The 14,857-nt window shown below is 48.9% G+C and overlaps 1 protein-coding gene across 1 annotated transcript; it reads left to right on the top strand.

Moving 5' to 3' along the window:
- The first annotated feature begins 78 nt into the window (after window positions 1-78).
- On the top strand, window positions 79-14,245 carry LOC308569585 (zinc finger protein 783-like). The gene is made up of 6 exons (XM_081163692.1): window positions 79-198; window positions 1,889-2,278; window positions 3,019-3,136; window positions 10,457-10,633; window positions 11,659-11,766; window positions 13,102-14,245. The coding sequence occupies exons 1-6, from the start codon at window positions 175-177 to the stop codon at window positions 14,073-14,075; spliced, it is 1,791 nt and encodes a 596-aa protein (XP_081019818.1). The 5' UTR covers window positions 79-174; the 3' UTR covers window positions 14,076-14,245.
- Window positions 14,246-14,857: the final 612 nt, after the last annotated feature.

The following is a 14,857-nucleotide window of genomic DNA, read 5'->3' on the forward strand; positions in this document are numbered from 1 at the left end:
CCAGGCCCGCAGGCGGCGGTGCAGCTCCGGAGTGGCGCCGGTTCCCCTCCCTAGTCTGCACCCCGCCTCCCCGCTTTGCAAAGCTGCTCCCGACATGCTCTGAGCTGCGGATCCCAGCGCCGGCCCTCCGCACCAGCTCCGGACGGATCCCTCGCCGGGACCCTCGGAGGCGCCATGGCCGAGTGGGCGCCCGCGCAGGTAAGCAGGGCGCGCTCCCCAAGCCCGTGCGCCCTTGCATCTCTCCGGCTCCTCCTCGCGTCCGCTGGGCTTCCTGGATCCTGCTCTTTCTGCAGGGGAAGAGGATGCACTTGGCGCCCGGCTGATCCGGACGAGCTTTCCCCTCCCTCCGGGGTACTTACCCCGCATTTACCCCGCTCCGCTCCCTCCTTCCCGGTGCAAAAGGGAAAAGGAACGGCGGCGTCGGTTGTTAGCAGGCGGGATGGCGGAATTCTGCGGGTGGAGATGCGCGCTTGCAGCCCGTGCTGTGTGAACGGGGTGCTTAAATTCGGAATCAGGTTCTTCCTTTAATGGAACTCTGCCTCTGCCTCTGCCCTCGCCGTTCCTGGTTGTGGCATTTGCACCTTTGGTGCAAAGGGACCAAGTGGGGAGCAGAGATCTATTAAGGGGCAAGGAGAGGGCAGAAAATTATTATTATTGTTGTTATTATTATTAGTGCTTTATTCTAAGGGGGGGGGGAAGGTGTTGGTACTCACCATGAAGTTGTCACAGTAAGTGCCATACTTAATATTTTTTTGGAGGGGGTACCAGTACTACGTATCCTTGAGGTAACTCTGCCCCTGAAGGACCAGGTGCGCAGCCTGGGAGTCATTTTGAACTCACAGCTGTCCATGGAGGCACAGGTCAGTTCTGTGTCCAGGGCAGCTGTCTCCCAGCTTCATCTGGTACGCAGGATGAGACCCTCCCTGCCCGCGGACTGTCTTGCCAGAGTGGTGCATACTCTAGTTATCTCCCGCTTGGACTACTGCAATGCGCTCTATGTGGGGCTACCTTTGAAGGTGACCCGGAAACTACAACTAATCCAGAATGCGGCAGCTAGACTGGTGACTGGGAGCAACCACCAAGACCACATAACACCGGTCTTGAAAGACCTACATTGGCTCCCAGTACGTTTTGGAGCACAATTCAAAGTGTTGGTGTTGACCTTTAAAGCCCTAAATGGCCTCAAAGGCCCAGTGTACCTGAAGGAGCGTCTCCACCCCCATCGTTCTGCCCGGACACTGAAGTCCAGCTCCAAGGGCCTTCTGGCGGCTCCCTCCCTGCGAGAAGTGAAGTTACAGGGAACCAGGCAGAGGGCCTTCTCGGTGGTGGCACCCGCCCTGTGGAACGCCCTCCCACCAGATGTCAAAGAGAAGAACAACTACCAGACTTTTAGAAGACATCTGAAAGCAGCACTGTTTAGGGAAGCTTTTAATGTTTGATGCATTACTGTATTTTAATATTTTGTTGGAAGCCGCCCAGAGTAGCTGGGGAAACCCAGCCAGATGGGCGGGGTATAAATACTAAATTATTATTATTATCACGGCCTCTTCCCAACCACGGTGATTCCATTATAACAGGCATGTCTGACAGGTAGATTGTGACCTACCAGTAGATCACTGGATGTCTGTGACAGATCCCTGGTTCCCTCCAAAGAAGATGAACCCCCAAGAAACAGGCCTTCCTCCTTCCTAAATATAATTCCCTGCATTATAATATTTATATCCTACTTTTTCTCCAAGGAAGTCAAGGTGGTGCTTGAGAGACGCATTGCAGGCCAGTCTTCCCCAACCTGGTGCCCTCCACATGTTTGGAGTGTTTTCAGAAACGGCAAAAACAAAAAGCTTAGTTCCTTTTGTGAAAAAAAAATAACTTGTGTCCTTGACAACAGGCTCCGGAATGGGAGGCTGAATCGCGGGGCGCGCCGTCTTCCCTCCAGTCCCCTGCCATCCTCGAGTGTCCGGCGGGGCAGGTGACGGAGGCGTCTGTCTGGACTCTGGTGGCCGCTGTCAAGGCGATGGAGAGCAAAGTGGACGCTTTGACGTCTCGGCTGCTGACCCTGGAGGGCAGAGCAGGGACGGCGGAGAAGAAGATCTTTGAGTGCGAGAAGACGGAGCTGGAAATCGGGAACCAGCTGGAGGGCAAGTGGACGGTGCTGGGGACCCTCATCCAGGAGTACGGCTTGCTCCGGAGGAGGCTGGAGAACTTGGAGAACCTGCTCAAGAACCGCAACTTCTGGATCCTGAGGCTCCCACCCGGTGTCAACGGGGAGGCCCCCAAGGTAGGTGGACCCTGCCTGACGATAACAGGAGCAAGATTGCGCTGGGGGACTTGGTGGATGGGTTGATGGGCATAGGCGCCGACTCCATGGGGCCTGAGGGGGCCCGAGCCCCCTCAAAAATTCGTTTGGGGGGGCTCCGCCCTCCCAATAATCTCGGGCGCCCCTCCAGCAGAGCGCCACCGCCGCCCCTCCCCCAGCCCAAAATGCACAGGGTCGGGCTGCATGCCTCCTGCCCTCCCGAGCAAAAGCTCCACCCAATTTCCTTCGGAGCTGATTAATAGGCGCAGCACACTCCCCTATTCGCTCACGAGGAGGCGGCGCCACTTTATCTGCATATTCATGAGCTTATTTATTATTCATGAGCTTTCGCGGGCTCCCCCAATATTTTTTATAAGTCGGCGCCCCTGTTGATGGGACCAGTTCAGTGTACGGAAAGCTGGAGCTGGGAGGAGACGCGAGCTCCGCTGGCTCTCTGGCCTTGGGTTAGTCGCTGGCAGGAGCCAGCCAGCAGTAAATCACACTGTGCAAGTTAGAGTTAACTCTTTATTAGCAAAAGCAGGATTTTTTTTAAAAAAATAATTATTATGTTTCCCACAATTATAACAAATACCACATAACAAAACAATCGCAGGGGGTTGAGCTAGATGACCTTTGGGGGTCCCTTCCCGCGCTACCCTCCTAGGATTATTCGTTTCCCAGGGTGCTCTGGGGCATCAACTTTTGTGGCTGACTCCTTGCAGGTGACCTTTGATGGCAGCGCCGCCTTTTCCCAGGAGGAGCGGGAGAAGATGGAGGACTGGCAGAAGGAACTCTACAAGAACGTCCTGAAGGGGAACTGCGAATACTTGATCTCTCTCGGTAAGAGCCGGCGGGAGAAAGGAGGCTTCTGGGCCCTGCGTTCACCCTGGCCTGCCTCCGAATTCTCCATCACTTTGTTGTTTTTTCAAATTTTTTTATTGATTTTCCAAATTTATAACAAACATATAAAAGAAAACATCAAAAAGAAACACAAACTGTAAGATAATATTTATTGCGGCCATAGGCCCATACAGATAAAAACAACACATAAGTGACAGCTTGTGCCGTGGGGGGGAAAAAAAAAAAACAGTCGCTAAAACACCACTATAACAATAAAATACTATAAGATGGAAAGGCATGCTACGCCTTAATTAGCTTGTAGCGCTCCTTGGCGTCGCTTTTGGGAGAGGACAGCGACCAGGAACCTAGCCACTTTCAGGGTCGTGTGGGAATCCTTATCCTGCAAGATTTGGGCAAGGTGGAATTTTGGTGGGGTACCCTCTAGTTTCTGTATGATTGATCCCAACAAATTTGCCCGTGGCACATTGAACAAGGGGCAAGTGAACATAATGTGCTGAAGCGACTCCGGCGTCACCTTATCACATTCGCACGTGGCGGGGTCTTGGCCCTTTGAGAATCTATGTCTCAGGACATTGGAGGGGAAAACGTTGAACCTCGCTTTGGTGAAGGCCAGTCTATGGGCAACAGACGAAAGGGAGGAGAGGTATGATGGAACGCAATAAGTTAAAGTGATACCAATGTTCTGGGGCGAACAGACACCTCCCCCCAGCATATAATTTTGCTGTAAGTCGATGTCATCCAGTCTTTGACGGATCAGTCTTTGAGCAGTGATTTGGTCTAGTTTTAGGGAATCTGAGGGAGAGATTCCATAGCTCAGGAGTTTGGCATGAATTTTACTAGTCCAAAGGCTGGAGAATTCATCTCGCCATAAGCATTGGGCAAGGTAATGGTTTGGTAATCTATGCCACAATGATAACCAGTAATTGAAGACTTGCTTCCACAGGCAAGTTTCTAAGGATGCAATCTTCAATTCTAGTCGCATGGCTGCGTTGCTTACGCACAGGGGGAGCATTAGGAGCCGACGAAGGAATTGGCTTTGCAGAGTCTCAAGGGGAGCAAGGTCTGTCATCACGGCCCAGAGCGGGGCAGCATAAGCAAGCACTGCAACCACTTTTGCCTTGAACACCTTTAGGGCCGAGGGAACATGCAGAGCTCCGTCCGAAAAGAAAAATCGGAGGAGCGCATATGACAGGGTTTTGGCCTTGTTAAGTAGGTGTTGAATTTGAGCTTTCCATCCCAAGTTGTATTGAAAAATAACTCCTAGATATTGAAATTTTAGGACTTGCTCTATTTTTGCTCCACCAAGCTTCCATTTGTATAATCTCCGGCTTCTGGAGAAAATCAGAATCTTGGACTTAGCATGGTTGATGGTTAATTGGTTGAGTTGGCAATACGTGGCAAAGATCTTCAGAGCTCTGGTTAGTCCAACACGTGTATAAGATAGAATTACCGCGTCGTCCGCATATAAAAGGAGTGGGCAGCGGTAATCCGCTAGTCTAGGCGCGTGTGTACTTGGAGATGAGTTAACTAGGGGTGCTCGCATGTCGCTGATGAAAAGGTTGAATAGGCAGGGAGCCAATATACATCCTTGGCGCACTCCCTTGTTTATTGGTATCGAATTTGTGAGGTCGCCCGCAGGAGTAAGTCTCACTCTGGCAAGGGTACCTTCGTGGAGCTGACTTATGAGCCATAAGAGTCTTCTATCAATGCCCTGTTTCGCAAGTTTCTCCCAAAGAATATTTCTAGGAACGCTGTCAAAGGCTGCCTTTAGATCTAAGAAGGCAGCACAGAGGTAGCCCCGGGGAGGGGAGGAGTACTTCCGTGCCAGATGATAAAGAATTATCGCATGATCTGTTGTAGAACGTTTAGTTCTGAACCCTGCTTGTTCGTGGCCAATCTGGTTAGTCTCATCTACCCATCGCAATAATTTAGTCAGCAAAAAGCTGGCATAAATTTTCCCTATGATCGAAAGGAGGCTGATGTTACGGTAGTTTTCCGGCTCCGTTGGGGAACCTTTTTTATGAATTGGTACTATAATGGCCTCCTTCCATATTTTGGGGATGAGACCGGAAGCGTTGATTGCATCGAAGGTTTTGGCCAAGATGCCGGCCCACCATTTTGGGTGTAGTTTGATTGCTTCAGCAGGGATCAGGTCGGGCCCTGGGGCTTTGCCCGGTTTCAGCTGAGCTATTAGCTTGGCTATTTCGTCAGGATCGGTGGGAGGCCAGATAGGTAGGTGGGTAAACAGATGCATCAGATGGTCGGAGGGAGCATCTGCCTGTGAGAAGCATTTCTTCAGGAACAATTCCCATGTCGGTGCAGAGATGACTGCCCTTGGGTATTTCCTCACCCTTCTGTTAATCAAAGACCAGAATTCCCTGGATCTGTGTGGTTTTGACGCAGTAATCAAAGCCTGCCAACGATTATGTTGCCACTCACGCTTGGCGGTTTTCTGCGTGCGTTTGTAGACTTGCTTGGCTTGGGCATAACTAGCTGGCAGAATAGATGCATCGGAGATCTTATATACATTATATATAGCACGGAGGCGCTGTCTTGCTTGTTTGCACTGCGAATTATACCAGGGGGCACCGTAAGTATACTCGTTTTGATTTAAATTTTTGGGTGGTAACCTAAAGAAGGACGAAAGATCAGTCGTATGATGGTGGAAGCGCTTCAGCACTATGCTATGCTCGTCTGAGGCAGAGCCTATGTTGGAATGGGGCCCGAGGATTTCTTTTTGAAAGAATTCCTGGTACCTTTGAGCCTGGGTCTCCGACCATTTGATTCCTCTTACTTGGAGAGATTCGTTGGTTACCATCTGGGTCGCATGTCTATGAGCCTCCGACTGCCAGTTCAGGGAAAGCTTAGCTACAAGGGGAAGATGATCACTAAATTGTACATTCTCGATCTTAAAAGTGGAAATACACTTAAGTAGATCCCTAGAGACCAACAGGTAATCGAGGACGCTGTTTGATTTAACGCTCAGGTGAGTGAAATCCCCTGGAATATCAGGGAGGCATGTGCCATTTAAGGGGACCAAATTCAAACGGATGGCCATTTGATAGAGGAGTACCCCAGCCTCATTTGCTCTGTGGTCTTTAGAAGTTCTCCTCATGATATGTTCCAGGTCGTAATTATCAAGGTTTGGGGTAACCCACCATTTGGCTTTGGTCAGCGAGTCCCAGTTTGCTGCTGTGCGGGCATTAAAATCGCCACCTATTATGGCCGGGGTGTTAGGGAACTTAACATAGCATGAGAGCAAATGCTCTTCTAGCGAGTCCCATTTAGAGCCCAGTTCGAGGGAAGAACCCCCAGGTGGCAAGTAAACATTTGTAACTAGGAGCGAGATCTTTTCCCCCGCAATCAGCCCGGTAAGGGCGTAGGGAGGCAGGGCCTGTACTAGCGTAAATTTAGCATGTAGGTTGAGGGAGATGCCTATTATTAGGCCCCCTTTAGGGCGGCCTCCTTTCAGGGAGGGGCAGGCAGGGAGTTCTAGCAGCTCAAAGCCATTTAGGACAATTTTCTCTACTTCCCACGATTCTTGGAACAAGATGATATGAAACAGGTTAATAAACTCCAAGAATTCTGGCTCATGTTTTTTTCCCCTCCAGCCCGCGATGTTCCAGCTGAGGACTGATAGGGGGGAGTTCCTGTTGTGTTCAATTCGTTGTCAATTCAGGGAGAGAAGTGAGTCCTTTGGAGGCAGGGCAGACCCCACAAAAAAGTCAGTTATTTTACTTTGCATGGCAGGCACCTGCTGGAGGTGCCTGATCTTGAAGTTGGTAGTGAGGTGTTCAGACTGGGGCGACAGAACGGGTCTCCCGCTGGCTGGCCCAAGGGCGGACACTTCAGTGGGAGACTCCACAGGATTTGCTGAGACTGTCCCACCGCGAGGTCTAAAGGTCGCCGATGAAACCATTTGATTTATATGTCCAGCCGGGTCTTCAGTCCAATCCGGGTCATTTTTTGATGTAAGTGGAACACTCCCCTGACCTGATGCTAGCGAAGGTACTGGGGATGCTTGACGTACAGGTACTGTTTGTATGTCGGGTCTATGCCGCTCAGGGGAATATGAGGACTCCAGTTCCGGCATTGATGGATTGGATGGTAAGGAATTGTTTTGGTGGAAAGGACTCTGAGTTACACTCTTCGGCGGGGGACTCTTGGAGGGCGAGTCAAAATTTATCAAGAGTTGGGATGAGAGGCCAGCTTGTGAGGCAGAACCTGGGTCTGCCAAGCGTCGGTGGGATTTGCCCACAAGTGGGGGAGGCATGGGTTTAGGAACTGGACTGAGGTATGGAAGACTTCCTACTTCCTTAAAACACGACTCCGAAAAGCTGGCAAGGTTATCCTGAAAAGTGGGCAGGACTTTTCCGTTCTTCTGGACATGTATGAGCTGGTGGTTAAGTACTTCTAGTCTATCAATTATTTCTTGTTGATTCCTCGGTGGAAGGTCGCCAAAGGTGGCTAAAAGCTCTCTTTCCTCCGGTGGGGTCAGAGAATTACTTGCGCCAGTGGGTTCCTTTGGAGCTCGTGGGGACGTGGGGTAAGTCCAGTTTTGGTACGTATGGATATCCTCCGGAAAAGGAGGCTCAATGTCCCGGGGTGCTCCCGACCTCTCCGACAGGGTCCGCTCCGTGTCGTAACCGGCAAGTAGAAGGGGATGGATCATGCTATCCATAAAAACTCTTGTTGGGAAGATATCATACCTAGCCAAGAGTGATTTCTGCCTGATGATAGCTGAAGGGATCCTTGGAGAGTAAAACGCAAGCATCACTTTCTGTTGCCTGAGGTGCTGGTTCAAAGGTAATACTGCAATGAGATCACATTGTGTGATTTCTATGTTTAGGAGATTGCTTAGATGCTTTTTAACCCCATCCAGAGTGAGCCACCTTGCTGACCTTACCCCGATATTTAGGCAGATTTTCTTAGGTTGCAGAAATAATGCTTGCTGTTTCAGTGCAGGATTTGGTTTATATTTAGGGATCACACTTCCTTTTTTGGTTGAGGGTAAGGTTCTCTGGCACTTCATTTCCCCCGTAACTACAGTTGGTTTAGACTTTGACCAGAGGTTATCAATTTTCTGTTCAAGGTTACATAGCTGGGAGGATAGCACATCAATCTTCTTGAATATGCAATTAAGGGTTCTGACCACAAGGTGGAGATGTTCATGTTGTTCTTGTCTTGCGCAGTCCTCGGCTCCGGCGTCCTGCACCACCCCCAGTGGGACACTCCCTCTTCCTCCGAGCTTGCCGTCCACAGTTTTAATCTGGGGTAAAAGTAATTCCTCTGGTGTTGACGTTGTTTCTGGTGACATTAGAGGGTAGAAACGGTTCTGAGTTTTCACCCTATAGCAGTGATCAGTGGGGACACTCCATTTGCCAGACACGGGGGGGTCGGTTTTTGATTGTTTGGCTCTTGGGGAGGGCAAAGCCTCGTCACAGTCCCTTAGGCGTTTGCCTTGGCCCATCGTTGTGAGTCTTTTAAAATAGCAGTGCATAAAAGGTAATAAAAGGTAGTAAAAGTAGAAATACAAGCTGATGTGGGCTGGCAGAAAACCAGTGAGTCGGAGGCTGCCGGAGGATACAATTATCTGCTTGTTAAAGCTGATTTACGATGCAGGCTTTACAGATTATCAGCAATTTGAACTCCTGGCATGGGCTCCAACACCCTGGTGCAATCTTCAGCAAGAACTTGAAAGGCTGGGAGCCGCAACACAAAATTTTGGGGAGGATTCGAAATGAACTCCAGCAGATGCGCCTTACCTCGTCGCCATTTCTACAGCAGCGTCCCAGCTCAATCCAAAGCAATCCTCCTTCGTCAAACTTAATTAAAATCTGGCATCACACCAGTGGAGAGTCCAGCAATTACTTGTCTAGCAAACTGCAAAACTAAAGTAAATAACTTACTCCAGTGGTTGTAAAATCCAAATCGGGAGAAGAGGTCGGAGAGAACTGGAAGGAGGAACCTTACACGGTGGCCATCTTGGCTCCTCCTCCAACACAAACTGTAATAATTCCATTTTTGTTAACATTGTTGGGTGACTTCCTCGAATCCCCCTGGCTGAATTTCCATATATATCATTGTAGCAGTTTTCCAAAACGAATTTCTCCTAAAAATTACTTAGTCAATTAACCTCTTTCTTTTCATTTTAACTTTAAACATATTGTTATATAGCATCACATATTTAAATCCTAGGCCAATCTGATACTTGGAAGTAATTGAATTCTCCTTCACTTTGGGGCTGTCCTCAGTCTCACCTCTTCTGTGCCACAAAATACCCGTTTTCCGCATTGGTAAGAACTCGACTGCTCAGTGTGGCAGCCCCTACACTTCGGAACTCCCTGCCAATTGATACCAGGCCAGCGCCTTCGCTGTAGTCTTTTTCAGCATCTGCTAAAAACACTGCAGTCATACCTCTTGTTACATTTGCTTCAGGTTGAGCGTTTTCAGGTTGTGTCCTGCGGCGACCCGGAAGCAGCAGAACCGGTTACTTCCGGGCTTCGCCACTCGCGCATGCGCAGTTGCACAAAATGACGTCATGCGCAGAAACAGCGAATCACGACCCACGCAGACGCGGGTTGCGTTCTCCTCAGGTTGCGAACGGGCCCCCGGAACGGATCCCGTTCGCAACCAGAGATACCACTGTATTGCTTAGACATAAGCAATGCTTAGAAAGTTAAGGTCATTCCAATGCTGTTTCAGTCCTTTAAAGTGCTGTTTCTTGATTTTTATGGTTTTATTTTTTTGCAGACCGCATTGAGGGATGGGGTTTTTTGCTTTTGCAATCAGGCCTGTATAAATTTTACGAAACAAATGAGTAAATATCCTTCTATTCCCCTAAAAACAGGCCTTCCACCCCACCCTCTAAACTAAGGATTTCCTGTATTTAGCTAAATATGTTAAGATAACTTAAATAGAATTACTTGCAAGTATCAGATTGGCCTAGGATTTAAATATGTGATGTTATAGAATAATATGTTTAAAGTTAAAATGAAAAGAAAGAAAGAGGTTAATGGACTAAGTAAATTTTAGGTGGAATTAGTTTTGGAAAACTGCTACAATAATATACATGGAAACTCAGCCAGGGGGATTTGAGGAAGTCACTCAACAATGTTAACAAAAGTGGAACTATTACAGTTAGGATCTATGTTTGCTTGTTCGTTTGTTTTTTGATGTTTTCTTTTTGTATTTGTCGATATGTTTGTTATAAATCTGGAAAATTAACTTTTGTGTTGGGAAAAAAAACCAACTAAGGATGTCCTGTCCTTTTCTCTTTTCTCATCGCAACCCCAACAGATTATGCAATCTCCAAACCAGATATTTTGTCCCGGATTGAACGAGGGGAGGACCTGGGTCCTGGCGAACAGCAGGACGCAGACTCCAGGGAGAACCTCGGGGATGCCAGCGTGGCTGAGAACCCCTTGCAGAAGCAGCGGAACCATCAGAGAAGCGCGGCTCCATCCTTTGTCCCAGGTGACTGTTCCAAGCCGGGGTGGGAATCTTTGGGTCCCTTTCACCTCTACGGTTCTGTGATCTTTTGGACTAGTCCTCTCCTGGTATGCCCCGCGGAGGACCTTAAGGTCCACAAATGACAACACTTTGGAGGTCCCAGGTCACAAGGTGGTTAGATTGGTCTCAACTAGGGCCAGGGCCTTTTCAGTGCTGGCCCCGACTTGGTGGAACGCTCTGTCACAAGAGACTAGAGCCCTGCGGGACTTGACATCTTTCTGCAGGGCCTGCAAGACAGAGCTGTTCTGCCTGGCCTTTGGTTTGGACTCAGTCTGACCCTTGTGTTTCCCTCTCCTTATGATCTTGATCTATGGGCTACTTTTAAAATGAAGCTGCATTTTAAATTGCATTTTAACCTGTATTTTAAATTGTTTTTTTTCCTTTTCCTATTATTTTTTTACTGTAATTTTACTGGTGTTAGCCGCCCTGAGCCTGGCTCTGGCCGGGGAGGGCGGGGTATAAATAAAATTTATTATTATTATTATTATTATTAGTGAGCTCCATGGCCCAGTAGGGATTCGAATCCAGGTCTCTCCCAGGTCCCAGTCCAACACTCTAACCACTGCAACACACTTCCAATGAAAGCAATTCTTGGGGGGGGGATGATTATTGGTTTGTATGAAGGGTTTTTTGTTCTTGTTTTTATTATGTTTTATTATGTTTCTACCCAAATGCAATTCTGGTTTTAAACGCAGCATAAGGAGTCTCTATAGGAGTACATTGTATTTTAAAATGGGGTTTCAGAGTTTTTAGGGGTTTTTCGAACGTCTTATGTAGATTTTTCAATGTCATTGTTCTGTATGGGACAATAACTATAAAGATATCGTATCGTATGTCTTTTCAGTTTTCACCTTGTATTTTTTTCTCGTGAACTGCCCTGAGGTCTACAGATGAAGGGCCCTATAGAAATTTGATAAGTAATAATGATGACAATTCACGGATCTTAAGAAAGGAAGAAATCCCATCTTCTTCTCCCATCTCCTCTGCAGGCTCACCTGAGTCCATCTCGGAGGCTGCCTCCTCCTCACAGGTAAAACAAGAGCAGGAGCCCTTGGCTAAGGAGGAAGAGGAGAGTCCGGGGAGCAAAATAGCCCCAGGTGAGTGATCAGTGGCCCTTTTTTAAAATCTGAAAGCCAGAAATGGGTAGCTGTTAGGCCTTTTATTCTGGAGACCAATGGGTCTGGAATTAACATCCCAGTGGGATCTTTCTCCATGAAAAAGGCTCTTAGATGCTTCCAGAGGATATATTGGGGGACCTTGAAGGGGGGGTGTTTGGGGGAAGAATGCTGACCTGTGTCTCCTTTGTGGTGGAGATGCCTAATCTCTTCACTCCAGTGGAGTAAAGTCAGAGATCCTTCTGCGCTCACAAGAGGCCTTAATCCCTTGCATTCATAGGTGGCAAATACCGATTTCCTCGCCTTCCAAACCTTTAACTCCCCTGACTTTTTTTGGTTTTTTTTGCAAGCCAGTTTTGCAGTGAAGTAAAGCTCCAGGGATCAGGCCAAGCTGCCATCTCTGGAGCAAAATGTTGCTTTGTTTGCCTAAAGTCATAGAATAATAGAATAATAATAATAATAATAATAATAATAATAATAATAATAATAATTTTTATTATTTATACCCCACCCTTCCCAGTTCAAAAACCAGGCTCAGGGCGGCTAACAACAAATTTAAAACACTTAATTGTAAAAGCAGCATAAAATACAGTATAAAAACATGAACAACAATAAAATTCAAAAATCAATTTAGAGGAAATAAGCATTAGACAATCCCCAGGGCTGGCTGGCTGAATTAGTCCTACTTGGGCCTGCGAAGAGGCCAGGGGAGAATTAGCTGTGGGGTCTCAGAGTGGGTGATCTTCATAAAAGGGGAGGGGGAGGGAAAAGAAGGCTGGGTTCAAATTAAAGGCCAGGCGGAATAGCTGTGTGTTTGCCACCCTCTGGACCTCTTGTGGAGGAGGACACATGAAGAAGGGTCTCAGATGGTGACCACAGGCTCACCTGTGGATTTAGACGCAGATTGTGCATGGATAAATATAACAATACTTGGAACGCATTTTTGTAAAATTATAATGGCTTGTTAATACAGTGGTACCTCGGGTTACATACTTAATTCGTTCCGGAGGTCTGTTCTTAACCTGAAACTGTTCTTAGCCTGAAGCACCACTTTAGCTAATGGGGCCTCCTGCTGCCAGAGCACGATTTCTGTTCTCATCCTGAAGCAAAGTTCTTAACCCGATGTACTATTTCTGGGTTAGGGGATTCTGTAACCTGAAGCGTCTGTAACCCGAGGTACCATTGTAATCGTATATTCATTGCAACAATAGCAGTGCTTATTGAACTATTTACAATCTCAAGCACTTTTCCCTCCCCCACTCACTTCTTTCTCTTTATTTGTTCACAAATAAAAAATGAAATAAATCGTTGATGCAGTGGACAGCTGGCTGATGCACCAAAAATGCCGGACCCCTGAGGAGCTGGAGCCCCACTGGACTCTGGCAGAGAGATCGGAAGAGAATGTCTACCAGGACGTGAACGGCAGCTACGGTCTTGGTCAAGCGTTACCCCAGGGCTTCGCCGAGCAAGTCTTCCCTGGGGCGGCAGAGAGGGATCCTGTCCCCCCAAACGGACCTCACCTCCAACGGGGTTCCCCCGAGCGCCCCTACATCTGCGCCGACTGCGGGCACACCTTTACCTGCAAGGATAATTTCACCCGGCACCGCCGCTCCCACCTGGGTGAGAGGCCTTTCTCCTGCCGTGAGTGCGGGAAGGCCTTCGTCCACCAGTCGACGCTGACCACGCACTACCGCACCCACACGGGGGAGAAGCCCTACGGCTGCGCCGAGTGCGAGAAGCGCTTCGGCCGCCTCTCGACCCTGGTGGAGCACCAGCGGACGCACACCGGGGAAAAGCCCTACGCTTGCGGCGAGTGCGAGAAGCGCTTCGGCCGCCTCTCGACCCTGGTGGAGCACCGGCGGACGCACACCGGGGAGAAGCCCTACCAGTGCGCCCAGTGCCACAAGCGCTTCACCCGTATGACCAACCTGACGGTGCACCAAAACACCCACGGCGGGGAGAGGGCCTATTCCTGCGCGCGCTGCGGGAACAGCTTCCCCCAGAAGGCCGGATTCCTCAAGCACCTGCGTTCCCACGCCCGGGAGAAGCTCCACCAGTGCCAGGACTGCGCCAAGAGCTTCGCCTGCAGCTCCTGGCTGCTCCGGCACCAGGCGGCGCACTCGGGCGAGCGGCCAGAGGGTCGCTCCTGCTGCCATGTCTGCGGCAAGGCCTTCCGCTGCCAGCGAAGCCTGAAACTGCACGAGCGCAGCCACGTCGACGCAGCGGGCGGCCCGTGGGCGACGCAGCCCAACAGCCAGGCTCCTTTCGTGAAAACGGAGGAGGTGGGGTGACGGAAGGGGGCAAAGGGGCTGTATGGCGAGGGTCTCCCCTTCTGGAAACCCCCAGAAAAATTGAAGGCAGGCAGCCTGTCTGGCTCTGGCACACAGCTGACTTGGGTTAGCAATAAATCTGATTGTTATTTTTATATATATTCTTTATTGATAATAAAATGTAATATGGAGATTTGGGTGTTGTTTCTCCCTCCCCCCGCCTTTTCTCCCTCTTTTCATTAATAATAATAATAATAATAATAATAATAATAATAATAATAATAATAATAATAATAATTTATTATTCATACCCCGCCCATCTGGCTGAGTCTCCCCAGCCATTCTGGGCGGCTCCCAATCAAATGTTAAAAGCAATACAGAATTAGATATTAAAAACTTCCATAAACAGGACTGCCTTCAGATGTCTTTTAAAGATAGGATAACTGCTTATTTCCTTTACATCTGAAGGGAGGGTGTTCCACAGGGTGGGTGCCACCACCGAGAAGGCCCTCTGCCTGGTTCCCTGTAACCTCACTTCTCACAGGGAGGAAACCGCCAGAAGGCCCTCGGCGCTGGACCTCAGTGTCCGGGCTGAACGATGGGGGTGGAGACGCTCCTTCAGGTCTACTGGGCCAAGAATGTTTAGGGCTTTCAAGGTCAGTACCAACACTTTGAATTGTGCTCGGAAACGTACTGGGAGCCAATGTCGATCTCTCAGGATTGGTGTTATGTGGTCCCGGCTTATTTTCATGGCTTATTTTGCCGTGTGTGCTAATAAATCTGATCATACGCAGGCAGGCGTT

The sequence above is a fragment of the Podarcis bocagei genome, assembly GCF_964188305.1.
Source record: "Podarcis bocagei genome assembly, chromosome: 12".
Taxonomy (NCBI): Eukaryota; Metazoa; Chordata; class Lepidosauria; order Squamata; family Lacertidae; genus Podarcis; species Podarcis bocagei.